We start from the raw sequence: 19,150 nt of genomic DNA on the forward strand, positions 1-19,150 counted from the left end.
AGAGCAGTGAAGGTTCGGTCCCACAGGAGAACAGACGCAGGAATTGGCTCCCAGCACCGTGCATCATCATCGGAAGAGACAAAACCTCACGTGTCTCTCGCCCGATTGTCTGGCAGTCGGAGGGTTGCCGGTTCAAACCCCGCCCTGGGCGTGTTGAAGTGTCCTTGAGCAAGACACCTAACCCCCAACTGCTCTGGCGAATGAGAGGCATCAATTGTAAAGCGCTTTGGATAAAAGCGCTATATAAATGCAGTCCATTTACCAAAAGAAATGGCTTTTCATTATTTTTAAAGGTCAGATACAAATGCATACATATATTATTTTAAAGGTCAGGTGCATATACATTCAAAAATGATATATATTACAATTTGATATTTCTCTTCCCATGCATGAAAATGCAGTCAGTTGGGGATGGTTTGTGCAGACCTTGGAGGTTTTTATTGTAATAAATGGCAAAGGTACAGCATGTACAACGCAATTGCGTGAAAAAACAAAAATGCAGCTTGCAATTGCACGCAAAAATAAAGGAGCTTCTGTTTCGCACATGCCACACTGGCCACCAGATTCAATCAAAATCAGCAAATCATAAAGGAGTCTTAATTGGTATTTAATGCAACGATTACTAATGTTCCCGCATTTTAACATCTGGTGCGTACACGGTTGTGGAGAACATTAGCACCTATTCCAGCAAAATGCTGTAGAAAATCATTTTCAATGGTGTGGTGTACTGCAACTCATTTCTGTGTAAAATATGCAAAAGGTGTTAAGGCTGAGACACTTTCCATATGGGAGGAAATTGCATTCGATCTTTGCATTCGACATAAGTCCGGGCCCATGCATACATTCATATCCCGCACCGTTCAAATGGGGTAGGAATACTCATTGTGCGCTTCCAGCAAAATGCTACGTACTGCGTTTGAGACAGGTATCACTGGCAACAAGGTGAGGGCGCTGCATCATGAAAAGGTGACTTTTCTGATACGGCGCTGGATTTATCCTGGGAAGGTTTCCGTCTTTCTTTCTCGAATGAATAAGCGCTTTCCCTCCGGCCACTTGATTGTTTTGAGTGAATCGAGGTCAAAACTTTTGGGGCGGGGTGCAACGCGCCAGGCTGAATTATACATGCAGGCGTTCCCCTGCTGATTGTGATTTCGGGGCCCGGGGCCCGGGGCTTGCTGTTGAGAGGGATGTCTGATCCGGCCCAAAACTAATGAGCCTTTTTTTTTTTTTAATGCAATGCCGTCAGGCTAAGGAGGCGTCAGAGGCTGTATGTCCCACTTATTCTAATGAGCAAGACGGGACGGTGTGCAAATCTGCCAAATCCTCTCCCCTGCCCTCGATGCGGGGGAGGGAAGAGACCCACAAGCCAGCAAACAAGACCTGTGTGAGGATTAATCATGCCCCACCCCCTCCTCTCTTCTCCTCTCCCCTCTTCTCCTCTCCACTCACCCTCCCTCTCCTCTCCCCTCCTCTACTCTCCCCTCTTCTCCTCTCCTCTCTGCTCCCCTCCCCTCCCCTCCTCTCCCCTCCCATCTCACTTCTCCTCTGCTCTCGCTCTCCTCTAGCAGTGGACCCTCCGACAAACGCATCATCATCAGCCCCCGAAATAAGCCCCCGAGGAATGCAAAGACGAGAGGACCACCGTGACGCTTAACACAGGGGGAACGGGGACGAGAGCAGCGACGAGCCGCGCCATTGGCCCGCCGGTGACTGGAGTGGCAATTACACTAAGGGGAGCCAATTAACACGGAGCTGTCCGGCACCTGCGGTGCTGAGCAATCTGTGTCACTGCCAAGAGCACACCTGGAACGCTGCAGACTCATCTGAGGAAAGGGGAATGCTGGGTAAAACATGCTGGCGTCAGGAACGCTGCATAATAATCTGTGATATTACCATTTCTGCCTCAGGAAAATTGCATCACTTATACTCATTAAGGGCCCGATTTACTAGACCCATTTAGTGAGAGCAAAATCCAATAACATGACCAGCGACTGGTCATGGTATTTGTCTTGCACCTGTCACTGGTTGTGTTACTAGTTTTTCATGTGCTAAAATGTTACAGTACCCGACTGCTCAATGGACATCACATTTAGTGGTCTCATTGTAAAGAATGAAGTCACAAAATTAGATTGGGCAAAATATATTATTTCAAAATACTCAGTTCTACAAGCCTTGAACATCCAAACACATTACAAGGATCTGAAACACTGAACACAATGAGTGACCAGATGAGAAACACATTGTGTGCCTGACATAATGACTCACTTATCATCTGAATAGTTCTCAGAATTTAATTATTCACATAATGATGCAAAATCTATTTTTGGAAGGAAACAGGAAGGCAATGGGGTTCCAGTTTTATCTGAGGTTCTGCATTAGGGCATATAAGGTCTGTACATTCAGTCGATTTACTATCACAGTAGACATGCAGGTAATTTTGCACTCAGATATGGCTGATGAATTGTTCTTTATTATAAAATGTACCCGGGCACCTGAAACAAGCATGCTTCCTGATTTCTGATTATTAATTTCACGTTGTGTTATACGTGACTGGATCTGGAGTACATGGTGTGCTACTCGTGGCGTACTCTTGCATTGTTGGCAAAGCTTTGGCTGCCCAACAGAGGGATACTGCTCAGCATGGCTGTAATAACAACCACTACACAGCAACCAACCGGAGAGAACTGTAGTATCCACCAAGCTTGTGAATAAAGCATCTATCGGTTGTGTCCAGTGTTACCTGTTTTATAATTCATTTTTGGTATTGTTTTTTTAAAATTATTATTTATGGATCTAGGGCAGGGTGTCCGATCTCACCTGAAAAGGGCCAGTGTGGGTGCACCTAATTTAACTGTTGAACTAATCATGGTCTCAACTAATCAAGACCTGCACCCACACCGGCCCTTTTTGGATAAGACTGGACACCCCTGATCTAGAACATCAATAACCCCTTCCAAACAACAGGGCATTATCAGTGGCATGCCACCTGGCTGAGTTTGACTTCTTGAGGGAATTACAAACCAGTCGGTATTACCTGGTCATTAGGCAGAAATATCGGCGATGTGCCCCCTGGTGGTACTTGACAACCATTGCACGCCCTACAGCCCTACCAACCGATGATAAGTTCATGAGTACAGGGTTTCAATGCTGCACTAAGGGTGACGTCAATTGCCTCAACAACCTTCGGCAAATTGCCAATTACATGGCATCCTTTTTTTTCTCTCTCTCTCGCATCTCCTCGCGTAACCATGGAAATGTCAAATTCTGGTGAGAAAGGCGTGCATATCGGCAATTTTGCACACTGAGCAGCAGCAAATTTGCGCAGATCTTGACAGCGGAGCTTACCTGTCTTTGAGCACTTCAGGCCAGCATGGTTGTTCCGAACGCTTCTAGCCAGCTCTGTTTTAGCCGTCTCGTGAAGCCTTGTTATTTCGGCCTGTGGAAGCCTATCATTTTGTATGATGGCCCCATTGCTCAGATTCTGCCATAGGTAAACTTATGTTTGGATGAACGCACTGCTTCTCTCCAACCGAGCACAGGCGTCAAAGCTCTCGTAATTATGATACGCTAGGGAAATATATTTTTGACTGCAATGCAAATATCTCACACGTTTTACCGTCCAGCACCATCACATGCCCTGCATTCAAGGAATTTCTTTAATTTTTGAAATGACACCGTTTCTGTTATTTGGCATTCACGTTTAGTGAATCATAGCATTGCAGCTATGCGTATGGCTTACCTGCTGAAACATACAATACGTATGTTTTTAACATTGCCTAGTCACCCAGAATCCATGAAGGTACTGTGTATTATTTGGAATGAGTTGCATAAAAACACAAAAAAACACAAGACAGCCTCAATTGTCGTTTGTAAAATAACTACCCAAATAAACCTATTATATCGTCACGTGATGCGTTTACGGGCCCAAGGAAACGACCCTATAATTCCCCGGAATTTTCCACGCCGAAATATTACATTTAAAAACATGAATAGTAACCCAAGAAAAAAATGCACAGCGACTGTGCACCCTCTAGTGGTCAGTTTTAAACTGAAATTAAATTGTTGCACGGTAAAGATTGAATGAAGACACACGTGCGCATGTTGCTGCTGTTCACTGGCTGTGGAGAATCCCCAAAAAGCCAGGCTGGTTTATCAAGGTAAATACAGATTCATATATATTTATATATATATATATATATTTTTTTTTTTTTAAATATATACCCGAGAGAACATAGCCAATCGACCGCTGCTCGTATGAGAAAATGGTTTTAATCAATGACTGGGAGTTTCAGAAGATAGTCTCATTCGGAGTCGTTCTAAATTAAATGCACGCAGTAAAATAAACATGGCGGGCCATTTAGGTTCTCTCGTCAGTGTACTCCACTCTTCAAGTATGTATACGTTTGGAAAAAGGTTATAAATGATGGTTCCTGGCTTAATAAATACTTACCGTGTGTTCAGTGAGCCGGCTCTTGTGGATCTGTTTGTTAATTGATGGGGATTATCACAATATACGGTCGATATACATTTAACAAACACTGCTTTAAAAATAGAAAACCACGCCCACGATTACCAGGTGTCAGGTGATCATGTCGGAGGAAGTGCGGCTTTACCCTTTTACTCCGTGTCCACATTACAGGCCTAGTGGTATCATGTGCAAGACCTGTGCTGTGTGTACTATCAACCAAACCATCATATGTGTTTGTACTGGTTTGCCCTGATGCCACCTCTCATTGAAAATAAAGCGTTCAGGTTATGTCAAGTTACATTACATTTATTTAACAGACGCTTTTATCGGAAGTGACGTACAAAAGTGCATATCATGGTCATTGGACAACAACCAAACACAGGTTCAATAAGGTACAATACTCATTTCGTACAGCCATTTATAGCCAAGTCCATCCAAACCAGTGAAAACGCCATTACTGCACAAATAGACTTTGATGACTGTAAACTCTAGCCTAATGTGGCCACGATGGCCTGTATTTAATAAGCAACTTTTGGCAAGACAATGACCGGTGGGCATCTCCGAAGCAATTTCAGCCAATAAAGCTGATCGAAAACTGATGGGATTGTTCCCTGCTGTAAACCACCCCAGCCCCTGAGAACAATGGAACAGGACTGGCACCCCGTGCTGTGTGTACAAGCAGAAGTAAATACTCAACATCTGATCCAAAAGGTAGGCCTACAGCGTGAAACCATTTCAAGATGCACTACTCCCATTTGCAGTTGCGTGGACACAGTTGCCGCGCAGTAGCTTCAGACTCGACCCTGGGAAGGGAACACCCCTGGCCCTTCCCTCAACCACCCTACCTGAAAGACCATCTTAAACGTCGCTATGTGGGCGGCACATAGTTCTTCTTTTACCAGTTATATCTGTTTTCAGCAATGCCTTATGATACGGTTCAATTGAAACATGTTTTGTATTTTATTTACTGGGCGTCTGTCTGCCACCTTGTGGTCAGTGGTGTGCAGGTCGAGTAAATGATTGCCAAAAAAATAAATAAAAAATCGAATTGCAAAAAGCGGTACCTTTTGATGAAAACCACCGCAACAGCATAGCATTTTCCGTATTCTGGAATCACTTTCTCTCATATACACAAGTTTACAAAACATAAAAAGATAATAATTTAAGCCTATGAAATCAAGATGTTTTAACTTTATTGGGATTAGAAATTGGAACGCGAATAGATATAATAAATAAATGAATGTTAAATTGAAAACCCTGGTGATTATTTTTATCATGCTACATAACATGTTTATTATTTATCTTAAATGGCCGCGTGTTTAAGTATATTCTTGGCCTGCACGTATGTACCTGTATGCTGCATCTTTATAGTAGCTGTTTTGCACGCCTTAAAACAATATACATGCATACACGCACGTGTATTCCAATATATAATGTTCAGTGTTAATGCAATCATAAATGGGGTTTCTACGATTTCAGTAGGGGTCAAATGTAGGCTATTTTCTCGAAGTTGATGTAATAATGAATGTTCACTGGCCTATGATATTTTATTTTATTTTTTTCATTTCGAAAACATTTTTTTTATAAAAATGAAAAGTTGTAACCTATTTCCAAGAATTGCTGATGGAACACTGGGTACATTTATTTCCGGGCCAACTGCATCCATGTGTTCTTGGATTCCCCAAACGCATAGATTCCTGTCTTGATAGTTTATCCAGAAGTTGTGGTGTCTGTACGGCTGTTTTGCAATCTTAGTTGTAAATGATGTGGGATAATATGATGTTCGTAAGTATTTTAAATTGCTGAAATAATCAGTTGCACGTTTGGATCAACTTTATCTAGTGCCATGCTCCAATAGTTTACCGACGCGAATCGTTGAAACTGCTGCATGTTTAACTTAATATATAATACCAGTTTATATTTATATGGGAAATTTTTTGCCTGGCACACAGCCTCACGACTAATCGTGTTGTATTACCCCCAAAAGCCCGTGAGTAAAATTTCAGGGTGAAATATGCATTTGCGCTTTATGTGCAGCAGAGATCGCTGTGTAGTCATAATCACCCTTTCTGGAGTAAAGCACGCCATAATGAATGAGTGACGGTCGTGTTGAAGGGTTTTAAGTTCCGGATCTATGCATGTGGGGACACAGCCTATATAAATTCACCCGACTAAGTAGCTATGGTACATGTGGGCTTTGTGTTTACTCTCATTACACTAACGCAGACCTTCAATCTGTGAGAAAATTATAACATTTTGTGCCGGACGCGAAATTGTCTTGTAACGCAAACAGCATATATATCCTTTGATTCCGTCACGAGATAAGCGAATCGTACACCACAATAAGCATTAAGCAACATTATCCCCGGGGAGGGGTCTTGGGAACTCTAGCCTATACACTTAATACCGATTAGCATCCTTATAAAGTCATACCGTAGCCTACGGTGAGTTCAACGTGATTTTTCTGTTATCCCACCTTATTTTAGGAGCAGACCAATTGAATTTACCCAAAGAGCCCAAAACGCACGTGTATAATGTATGGTAGTTCAAATGTGCTTATGCGCTGCTTGTCATCAAAACACCACAGACGCATTATTTTCTCTTCCTTAACTTTTGTATAAATATTCAATTTCAATGTCACTTTTTTAAAGGCCCGAATAGGCTTCACCACTAAAACGCGCTGCGTCACGTGTCATAACATAATGTAACCCACAAGAAAACAAGCAGTCCTCGGTTGTGTAAACTGATCTCAGATTAAATAAATTATTGAAAATGCACCAGCGGTTTAAAATGCCTTTGAAAAAATGAACGTCAAAAAACCATTCTAAATGTGCGTGATTGGCTAAATAAGTGTGCTTCGGGTTTTGACTGATTAATAGTCACCCCATTTTGGTTTATTTAAGTAAATTATGAAATAATAGTAAAGTACTGCTACAAGGCAACACATAATTTGGACTGCCGTAACGGATTGATGCCAGGCACGACACGGAAAAAACAAATGAAAAACTCTGTTTAATCATAAAGGCTTCTGCCAAGAACTAATAAACCTTTATATATTTTGCGGTGACATTGACAGAACAGTAAACATGCATATCTTCACGTGCAGAACCCATACAACAGAGTGGGAAGTTTCACGTAGTTTCACATCCAATTTTTTTCCAGTCCCCGCCTCTTTATCAGTGCTAATACCCAATTGGTTCAGAAACTTTTTTGGTCTTCGAAAGTGGGGACTCAGTGGTTGGGAGGAGTGTCAATCAATGAAAACACGCGTGCCTTGGTTGTTGGAAATTGATGCTTCCCGTAGCCTACAATGATTCCCGTTGAACTTGGAAAGGATGCTGTGCGTTTTACACACTTTGGGACAAAGAAGGTGATTACAACGTCTCGTCCCATTTTCGTACTATATTCAGAGATCTGATAAGGTAAGTTACAACCACGCTGACAATGACAATTGCATGGATTACCTGTTAATATGTAGCCTACGTATAAATGATAACATGTTTGTTGAGACTATTTAGAACACCGTTCATACAAAACATGGCAATGTGTTATAAAATAAAGAACATGCAATTAGAGATATATACGCTTACCCACATAATCGAAGCTTTAATTGTTGTGGAAATAGGTTGGCATGTTTAGGATGGTAAAGTACGCTACTTGTGTGCATGACTGCCATGTTTCTTTAACTCGGTATTTAAAAGCGTGTACAAATATTCCAACTCAGGTAGAAGCACAGTCACAGAGGTTTTACGCAAAGAAGAGTGAAAATGCATTCCGGTAAATCCGAAATTCAGATGCAAAAATCCACCGCCGTTTTTGGAATGGTCAGTCATCATCAAGCCCCCTCGGCCACAGACTTGTCCGGGTTGAGCTTCTCCGTGTACAGCGGTAAATCACACAGCTGTGTGAAAAGAGCCGGGAGCGACAGCTGCGGCGCCGATCCCAGCCGAAGTCCACACGGTAACGCAAGTCATGTGCAGCTGCAAGTTTCAAGTCCCAAACGACTTCCCGCGCCGGTGGAGCGTTATCCTGAACTCAAGAATCAGCCCGAGCATCTATCGCAAGAGTCCGTGCAAGGTAAGTGTGTACTTACCTGTTGGCCTCGCTGACATACGCATATTCACACACCTCGCAACAATATTGATACCTGTCATGTGTACAGTCACACGCTGAAGTAAAACGATTTAGTTCCGACGAGAACAACCGTTATAAGCTTTAACGGCGGGATTTAAATTGTCATTATGGCATGGTGTCCAATTATGTTCTGACATTAAAGCGCACAGTTTGGTATTTTCGCTAGAACAACGGTAACTACCACGCTTATCTGAATGGTCTATTTCTAATGATAAATTAGGCTCATTGTGCCTGTGCTATCAAACGAAATAGCGGTTTCCTTATTTTTGATGCGACGAAAAGCTTTTCTTTATTTTAATAACGATATAACACGTTGAAAAAGTTTGCTGATCACATCATAATAGTTCTTGATACAATCATGCGAAGTACCTTTAAAACAATGTGTCTAAACCGCCAAAATCCTCACAGTTCTCATGGTTTGTATTAATTTGTGGAATTCTGCCAGGAGAAAAAAATCTTTGGAATAATGAACAGGTGCATGCTTTGACGTTAGATGCCATAATGGCCGATTCGGAAAGCAACTATTTATAGAGTTGTACAGATGTTGTTCTTTGTGCTGATGGTAAATGCTTTTCTAAAATGTTAGTTTTCTGAGGAAGATATAGTCAATAGGCTACTAGCTTGTGTCTCTCTGCTGTCCTGAGAAAACTGCGAAAGAATATTAGGCTATACTCTTATTTCACGTTCTGTTTTGCTGAAACAGCAATACATGCGAAATCATTTGATTGCTTTTTTCGCACAGGTATATATTTTCATACAGTATAATATCGATTCATATGAATATATGAATTTGTCTGGTTCGGTTTTTATTTTATTTATTAAGGCTGGCATCTCTTGTTTACTTTTCGCAACAACAACAAAAAGTTTTTGTGTAAAAGGGTATATTGTTTATTTTGTATTGTGTTGGTTGTATTTAATGATATCCTTACTTTAGTTATAAAAATTATTGATATATTTGTCTAATAGCTACTCATTATTCAGTGGCTTGCAAACAAAATGCACTGTGTAAAGTACAAATAAGTAAATATAGTAAAAAGTAATGAAGTGCAACACGTAAAGTACAAATAAGTGCAGCAGTTTCACATTAGAAAATAATATTTGTGATCAAATATAATCATTTCACATTCATTCACGTTTCGCACACATTACTAGGCCTACTTTAAAATGTAATAACGATCCGAATGAAGGCATCATACCAACCCCTAGTTGATTCATTTGATTAAGCGATCTTACAGAAGGAGAACCGTTGTATTTTCAAGAATGTCATATAATTTAAAAAAAATCCCGATCAGATAGTCGGAGAAATAGAACACAAATGTTAATGCGCAGCAGAAGTCTATTTCATGATTCCAGATGTAATTTTCCTCTTTGAATGTTTTACTATGCATTGTAAAAGCCCCGGGACATTTGTTCTGGACTGATAAGCAGCAAAATGGAATCATTTTTAATTACTGCATGCATTAAAATATTGAATTATCAAATTGTTGTACGGCTTCCCGGATTGGCCGATTCGAACGTTGCGGTAGCTTCACGCATACTGGAAATATCTGACCGCTGGCTTCAATTTTGAAGCATGCTCTGCTTTTAGACGGCATCAGCGCCTGTGAGATGATGTTGTGCCTTTCTCGATCCCTGATGTAATAGGTGCCCGCATGTGGACTGAGGGTGGGGGGATTCAAACAAAGCTTAATTGTTTTCTAAGATGAAATTTTGTTTGAATGATCCGCGGTGATGTCCCTGCAGGACGGAGGTGGTAATTACCCGTCTGTCCTAAATCATAATTACACAAAACAGGCTTTTATATTAGTAATTACACGTGCGTTTTTGTGAAAGGCAGCTCAGTGCGTTTGATTATTATTTTTGCCAGGGGGAATGTAAACCACATGTCTCTCTGTGAGCATGGAAGTACCACATTTATAAGCTTTTACATCATAATTGCACCTACGCAACTCTTGACTTTCCAACCAAATATATCATTTGAATGTCTATATATTTTTCAGCTCAAACAACATCATCACACACACATATAATTTTGTGACCGTCCCTTTTGCAATGAGTTTTTTATTTGGATTTTTTTTTTTGTGATGTTCAGAATGTTAATCTCAGTGATTCAGACCATTTATGTTCATCTTTTGTTTATAAGGAATAATATACAAACACATTTCAGTCTAAAAGTTTTTGTTTTTTTGTTATTATGTGGTGACTGATGTAATATACGGTTACATTTGAATTTAACAATCCAGTCAGTGTTGCTGCTGTTTGTAAGGGCCATGTAATGTACATTTGAAACACTGTCACTTAAACTACTTATTGTGGTTACTACTTTGTGACAGGGACATAGTAAATCTTGGGTTTAGCTTGCAAAAGGATGCACAGCACAACAACTGAGCTTACATTTAATTTCTTCTTAGCGCAACGTGAATCGCAGGGACATTATGCTGTGTCAAACGGAAAGTGGTTTCGGCTGATCTTGTAGTGACAAATTTATTGCCATGTTCATTTTTAATGACAAAAAGTGTTTGCTTGTTTTATCCCCCTATTTGAAGTCTTAGGGAAAAAAAATGTACTGATCAATTTTATTCAAATGCAAAAACTTCACTGAATTCCAGATTTTGCATTTTACCTTCTGATTTTCCCACGAAATGACAGAAACCCAGGTGATTTTGGGGGTTGCTTACTGTATTTTCAATTAGACTTTTTTTCCTGGGTAGTTTCCGATCGCCTCGGAGCTCTCTGCAGGACTGGGAATGCCAAACGTGTCCCGGTTCTTTTTTTGGTTGACAGCAGTTTTTGGTGTGTTTGGTATCGCCGGAGGTTTGTGAGAGACGGCCCGGCCGGGCCTCACGCGGGCCGCAAGAAAGACACGCTCGGTTCCCTTTTCACGGCTCAGATCTCCCCCGTTCCAGCTTCCAGATGTTCTGCGTTCTCATTCCAGGGGCTGAGGAACTGAACTGGCTGGTATGCTGATTGCCACGTTGATGAGGTTAACCCTGAAACTCCTATAATAATAAGGGCACGGAAATAATGTCTCCTGTCCCAAAGCCCTTTTGTTACACACGTTGCCGGTTGAGGGTTGGATGGCAGACAGCGTTGTTGAAGAAGGCGATGTGCAATCGCAGAGTCATTTTCTCATGGTATGACTAAGGCAAGGGGTTATCAGTTAATGAAAGGCTGGTTTCTGTCTGTACCTCATTTCAATCTGCACGTCTAACCTACGCGCTAATCATTTTTGCTGGTAATATAAATCTCTATTTTGTTACATTATGCTGTGTTATTTTATGATTATAGGCAGCCATGTGACATAAAATATTTCCTGGATATATTATGTAAGTGGTGGTTTATATTTGTTGAGTGATTTGTTAAATTCCTCCAGTACAATTTCTTAGATCCTGTATGAGTCTTCAAGTTCATTGGTATGTTTGTAATGTCTTTCACCATGATGTAAACTTACTATGAATATACTTACAGCACATTCTAATGCAGTATGACATTAGAAAGAAATACCGGTTAAGTTCTTTTGAAATTACCAACAAATGAACACTGACAGCGTTGTTGTAAATGGCAGTTCCTGACAAGATATTGGTTTTGAATGATGTCACAATAGGATCTCTTTACATGGTGCTCGGTAGGTTTCCGCAGAGATCATTTCTCAAAGCTTGGCCGTATTATGCACCTTAGGTTATTAGCCCTTGGATTCTGATCTGGATATCAACATTCCCCATATAAACAGGCTTCCTCTTTGTATTGATTGAATTTTTTGCCAAAGTATACTACCTTATTATGGGTAGCCGTAGAAGCTACTTCAGCATTTTTTTTTACCAAGGCGGCGGTCGGTAGATTTTCCACAGAGAGCGAACAGCTTCGTTCCTGCGCAGCGTGCTCCTTTCTTGGACTGCAAATAAAATTATTTTCCTCGAACGTCATGTCAAATAGAGACAGACAAGAAGCATAATATAATGGCATGTGTTATGTGGCCGGGGGCCGCTCAGCCATATTGCCCCAATAACTTAGGCCCAGCCAGGCAGACGGAGGAGCTCGGGTTGCCCCATGTTTTATTTGGAACCGGGAGGTGAAAAAAGACCCACGCTTGCTGCAAATCAATCCACGGCCCTTATCCTGCCTCCTTTAACCAGCCTCATTAGGGCCTTAATTCATTTTACTGCATGGGTGAGTCATGCTTTTCATGATTGATTATATATATATATATATATAGGCACAAGTATGACTATCACAGTGCTACAGTACCACATTTTTATAATACGGTGTGTGTGGAGGGGGGGGGGGAGGGTAGGGGGTGGGTCAGCATTTTAGTTTCATTCTTGGTTTCTTAATAATCGATTGCAGCAATGTTACATTCTGCAAAGATCGGTTCAGCTGGTTGGGGGCATTGCTCAGCTACAGGTATGCAGTCAGTATCTACTAGGTTCGATGGCATGACAAAAAGAGAAGGCCTAAAGTAAAGTTGTCAAGTTTCCTTTTGGCAAATAAAACATTTTTAATAGAAAAATTTTAATAGTGCGAATACTGCGGGGAGCAACAGTAATTATTTTACAAATGACTGCGTGTTCTTCACTTCAGTTTTTCAGAAATGCACTCACGACCCTGTTGGCAGTACGATGTTGCATTCAGCTTTGATTCTGATGATGCTGCACATAAGCTTGGTGTAGTTTTTATGGGCTTCTGTCACTCAACAGATTTTACCACTGCTTCTCTTCAGGGATCATTATCATACAGGAACCTCCTTTTCAACCCAGTATGTTATCAGTGGGTAATGCCCATAGGATACTGTAAGGACGTTAAAAACATGTCAGACGTATTTAATTAAGTATCATTTTAATACTTAACACATTAAGAGTGTGTCAACACTAGCACAATTTGTGTATATGTTTGAATATGTGTCTGTTAATGTAACTTAGCTTCACTTATTCAAATCTTATAGGTGGTGACAGCGCTGCCAAGCAGCCGGACGATTGACATTTCAGAAGTGTACTTTAATTAAAATGAAAAGAAAGCACTTGTAAAACACCAAACGTACTGACACCACATCACTTTACAGTGACGTTTCTTTGCCAAACACTGCGGAGAGTCTAAATAGCTGTGATGGATTGCTAAAATACGAAAACGTTCATAGCTCGACGCGAGCGTGGCAGCGAGGGACGAGGAGAGCACGCGGAGGGAAAATAATATTTAGGTTCAGCCGGCCCTCCCCTGAGAAAGCAGTGGTCGAAACGGGGTATTATTATTATCCGCGCGTGATCTCCATCTGCTTCCTCGTCTACGGTTCCACTTTTGTCGACACGTTCATATCTGATGAGGGGTATTGGGTTATTAGAACAGAAAGCATTAAGAATTCATTGCGCCCGATGCTTCGCCGCAAGGAGCCCTCTTTTTTTTTACTTTTTTTTTTTTACTTTTTATGGGCAACAGAAACAAAAAAAAAAAGTAATGCCTGGAGTCAATAACGACATCCGAGTAAATAGCAACGTCCGTTCATTTAATAATAAATCGAAAAGAGAGCCGAATGTGGCTGCTCTTCTTCCTTTCTTCTTTCGTAACGTGTACGGTGCGGTTCAAACCCGTCCTTCCATCGATTCTGACGACCGCGACGGGAAGACGAGAAGAGGTTAACGTTAAATCAACCGCAACAGCAAACCAGACCAGACCAGCGTCCGCATTTCACTGCAGGTGACAGAACCGTTCTCAGCACGAGTTTGACCTTTAACTACCCCCCCCCCCAAAAGGTGCAGCTGACGAGCCCTTCGATAAAGGGCAACATTCCATCTGGCTACAAGCCCCACGTAGTCGTTCAGCTGGACGTGTCTATCCTGGCTTGTTTTGTCTGGTAGCTTCTGAAATTCTGATTCATCCCTGCAACTCTGCCGTGAGCACCAGTCTCACACGGTCAATAAAAATAAAAAAACGTAATATCTGAGATTTAAGGTGTTTGATCAGTAATTGTAAGCCACTTTGCTCATGTCGGTTGTGGTAAATACGGCATTGTGTCCTCTCTCTGGCTGGATAGCAGTCATCAGGTTTAATTAGAGCCTGTAAATTGTCGGATTTTAAAATGCTTCATTTACGTGTGCAGTGACCCATTGATTGAAATTGTTCAGCTTTGCTTCTGTAACCATGGCAATGATTGTTCCTTATAGATTGTTTACCTCCTCTCTTATCTGGAGATGAGTGGAGGTGAATCTGTCAGAATGAATTTGAGTGCACAGATGGTACTGATAATAGATGGATGTAAAAGTGTTTTGCCAACCTGGATATTGACCTTGCTGCTTTTAGAAAAATGGCACAAAATGGCACCCCTCTTCTACCTAGTGTCTGACTGTTGTGGAATTTTTACTCTAGCATTATTAGACCGTATATTATTTGTAATATGTCAGAAGCACAGCAAATGTGACACTTTCCATGGTCATGTCATGTTTCATACATTTATGCGGTATAAGCTGTAAGAGACAGAAGTTAGAAGAACCTGTTATTAAAATAAGTAATTTTGCGTTAAAATGTATCAAAAATACGAAGAAAAATTCCTAGTACAGACTTAAATAGGTCATACTCAACTTATTGTATCACATGACCATTGTATATATCTCTCTCATTTTTGTACAGCTATGCAGCTTAAACTGCCAAAGCTATGTATTTAAATACAGCTGGCTATTTTGAGATGAAAATTTATGGGAAATGGGAAGAATGTTGATTTTTTTGTTGGGTATTTTACAAGATTTATTTGGTAATACAGGCATTTTTGTAAACATGCCAGCTATTATTGATCTTGCGTGGTCCTAGTTGGGCTTTAGATTTCCTCTAAATATTTGAAATGAGCATGTTATGCAGGGTGAGGGGGTCATCTATAAAACAGAACTGCTCTACTTGCCATAACCATTTGGCATAAAGTATCTAAATAATATCAAACAATGTTTGGGTAGGAGCGCTGCCTGGACTGAGGTGCTCTTTGGATGGGATACGTATAGACATCAAAATCAAGGAAAACTCCAAACTCCAATTAAAATGCCTTTATTGTTTTGGCATGGTCATATTAAACCTAATATTAATATGACCATGCCGCAGCAATAAAGGCATTTTAATTGTTAAAAAAGAGAGTGCCTTGGAGTTTTTTAAATAATATACTTGAGTCAGTTACTCGACTTACAGTAAATTAATATGAAGTAGCAATTAGATAAACTGTTTTCAGAAATGGTAGGCCAGTATTCAAGGCAAAGAATTCCCTCAAGTAAATAAACCTAAATGTTTACACTGAGGATGTGCTCCACAGATCATTGAAAGATTCAAATGTAAAAAGGAAATATCTTAAGGTAAACATCATCTGAAGCAGCATGAACGAGCGAGGCGAAATTCCTTCTTGCACCATTTCTGACGGACAGAGCTGTGTCACATCGGACACAGACAGGCGAAATGCTACATCATGGGCGGCTTCTCGTAGCTGGAAATGTGTCGAACACATTTCGCCACAGAAGGAGGCCTGTCTGAAATGGCACATCTGTGAGACATCGCAGGGACGCGCGGGGGAAAGTGCAGCGCGTGACTCGTTAAGTCGGAGCCGGAGCTCGGATCCGTTTGTGCCCGGTGATAACCGCGTAATCCTGCTCGGCCGCGACGGGCGGCTCCGCTGAACGAACGATAGCGTCCGATCTAACGACAATTCTAACAACAGCTGACACGGGCGGCGTCGTCCTCCTCCCCCGCGCCAATTCCCCCCCACAGCTCGTTCAGGAAAAACAAATGTGTACGTAGGCTTTGGCGCCTTTTAAATCCGCGTCCGCTAGCACCACGGCGAGGTTAGCGTTCCGTTCGCGACACCGACGGAGAGACGCGCGAGCGAAGCGCGTCCTTGACGAAAGTCAGCGTCGTCCCGCGGGAGGGAGAGGAGTTGTCTGTTTTTTTGGCAGGCGGCTTTGCTTTTTTCTGCAGCGCAGGGGCTTTTGGATGCTGTGAAATCTTCTTCCCTGATTGAAATCCCAGTCATTGCTTTGCACATTAAGGGCGAGCGTGAGATCGGGTTACTTTCGGAGCTCAGCTTTTGGACAAATAACAGTTTTTTTGGGCGGGAGGGAGGGGGGCAGACGACCTTTGTAACCATTTTTAATATGTGTGCAATGGGATATGATACATTTTCCCCTGCACCGTGAATACACAAGTGCCCACCAGCAAAGAAAATATTACAGTGCATAAAGGAAAAATAAAGGACAGGCGGTTTGAGTTTCGTTTTCTATCAATCCGTACCTACACCTGCTTCAAAGTTGTCAAAATAGCGTGTGCCGCAAGACTGACCGGAGAGAGAGGTCGCCTTACACCGAGGAAATTCTGCCAAAAACATCAGCATCTTTTAAACAGAATCATCGCGGGGATCAGAGTCGATTTTCGTCCCATGATTTCTTTTGAAAGGGTCAGTGAGAAGAAATGTTCCATGAGGGCATAATGCTAATTACCCTCCCCCACCTTTTTTGTCGGATGACTGCAGAATTTGGCTGTACAGTCACCTCATGAAAAGATGAATAATTGGTTCTGCAGCATTGGGAAGGAGTTAGCTGTGAGACTTCCAATGACACTCAACCCCTGAGTCTCCCTCCACCGCCACCCCACCCACACAGATACACAAATGAGCACACCCATAGTCATGCATGCTCACACACACACACACAGGCAGACACGCACACATGCACATGTACACACACGAATAAATGAGCACACCCATAGTCATGCATGCTCACACACACACACACACAGGCACACACGCACACATGCACACGTGCACACACGAATAAATAAGCACACCCATTAGCATGCATGCTCACACACACACACACACAGGCAGACACGCACACGTGCACACACGAATAAATAAGCACACCCATTAGCATGCATGCTTACACACATATACACACACAGACACACAGACGCACACACCCAAGCACACAGACACACACATGCACGTACACGCACACACACACACACACACACACACGCACACTCACAGTTTCGGTCACTCGCTGCGAGGTGGTGCTGGCAGCCATGTCGAATTCCCCCAAACTGACTTAGTTTCCTGTGTTCCATACCAGCCCCTCTGTCCTGCTTGGATAGTGTGGGGCGATACCCAGAAGGCCGCGGGGCGGGCGGGAATAAGGCAGCGCCAGTCACGCAGTGCCGTCTTCATGGCACCCAGCTCAACAGATGTCGGCTGAAAGGGGAACATTATCGACTGAGACAGAAGAGGAGCTGGGAGTTCAGTTGTGTACCGGCTCATTATCATAGCACCTATTGCACTTGGTTTTTGGCCAAGGTGCGGAGGCCACTTTGTGGGGTGGGGTGGGGTGAGGGGGGGGAAAGGGGCTGTTCATTGTCAATTATGAAACTACAGCGTGCAGAAATATAATTTGTGTGGACTGTGGAATATTAAGGATCTGTGCGGACAGGGAACCAAATTAAAACTGAAGTTGTGGGAATTATTTTTCTGGCTATCCACACTGCCCAAAGCAGTCGAGGGTTTTTTCTTTCGGTTAAAACGGGCGCATGGTAGCCGCGATTTTATGAAACAACAGAAACGATATAACCAATTCGAGGCAGAAATGGGGCGTTTATATTGTTTATTAGGCGCAGTGAGACTTAAAACAAACAGCCTCGTTAAACAATCAAACAGAGCGCAGAATATCTGCACCCTCTCCGGTCCTCCAGAACAGCTGTCAAGGCTCTGTAAACATAACAAGCAGACCGAACCAGCAGGGGATCGCAGCAGTGCTAGCAGCGTGCGTAGCTCACTGGAGGACTTTTCATTTAAGTCACTCTGGTCCTTTTCAGTCATTCAGTTCACTGGTGACACTTTAGGATCGGGGAGCAAATGTACACTGCTAGAGCAGCGCAAGTTAACAGACATCTCCCTATCAGTTAATTACGTACAGACCATCATAACTTGTCAGGGATTGCTACTGCATAATTAAATAATCAGCATCGCTTGTCTAGATTCATTACCGCTATTAAAAGGATTACTGCATTGGTGCCGAATTACCAGTCTTGTGCTGCAGTTTATTTTTTATCATTTCCTCTTAGGCATTTTGTAGAATGTCTTTGGCCCTAGTAAACCAGGAAATGCTGTTTAAAGGCATGTCGCCAGGTTTTCACATAGTTGGGGGAAACATGCAATTGTGCGCACAGTGTGTCACCCGAGAGACATGCTGTCGACATGCTAGCCAGCTCGCGTTCTCTTCAGAACCTTGGCTAGATTCGGCTGAAACTCGCTAACAAACAGAAAAACACATCAATGTTAGTATTTTTTCACTCAAGCATGTAAACACAGTTCAATACTTTTATTGTTCTCGATTACTGAAGAAGATCAGCTCTCATTTGCATTGTTGTTTATGTGTTTTGTCAAAGAACTTGGTATCCTGATAATGATATTCTATTTGCGTAAAAACTAACGTGGCCACCCAGTTTGTTTTAATGTTTGACTGTTGTTTGAATGAGATGAAATAAGAAAAACTCTTTCTGGTAGTGATGCATCCGTGGTTTCGCGAATTAGTTTGTCGAAAG

General features: G+C 42.0%; 1 protein-coding gene across 4 annotated transcripts in view; it reads left to right on the plus strand.

The window, feature by feature from the left end:
* The first annotated feature begins 4,005 nt into the window (after positions 1 to 4,005).
* The window catches only part of LOC135258296 (zinc finger protein GLIS1-like), a 107,325-nt gene continuing 92,180 nt past the window's right edge, over positions 4,006 to 19,150 (plus strand). The window contains exons 1-2 of one of the 4 annotated variants that reach the window (XM_064341693.1): positions 4,848 to 5,179; positions 8,193 to 8,545. In XM_064341693.1, the coding sequence (XP_064197763.1) occupies positions 8,236 to 8,545 (310 nt within the window). In that variant the 5' untranslated portion in view covers positions 4,848 to 5,179; positions 8,193 to 8,235. Of the gene's footprint in view, positions 4,158 to 4,847; positions 5,180 to 6,761; positions 7,891 to 8,192; positions 8,546 to 19,150 lie in introns of those variants that run through there. The other 3 variants (XM_064341694.1, XM_064341691.1, XM_064341695.1) reach the window with 3 other exon arrangements.

Source organism: Anguilla rostrata, chromosome 6 (assembly GCF_018555375.3).
Source record: "Anguilla rostrata isolate EN2019 chromosome 6, ASM1855537v3, whole genome shotgun sequence".
In the NCBI taxonomy this organism is placed as follows: Eukaryota; Metazoa; Chordata; class Actinopteri; order Anguilliformes; family Anguillidae; genus Anguilla; species Anguilla rostrata.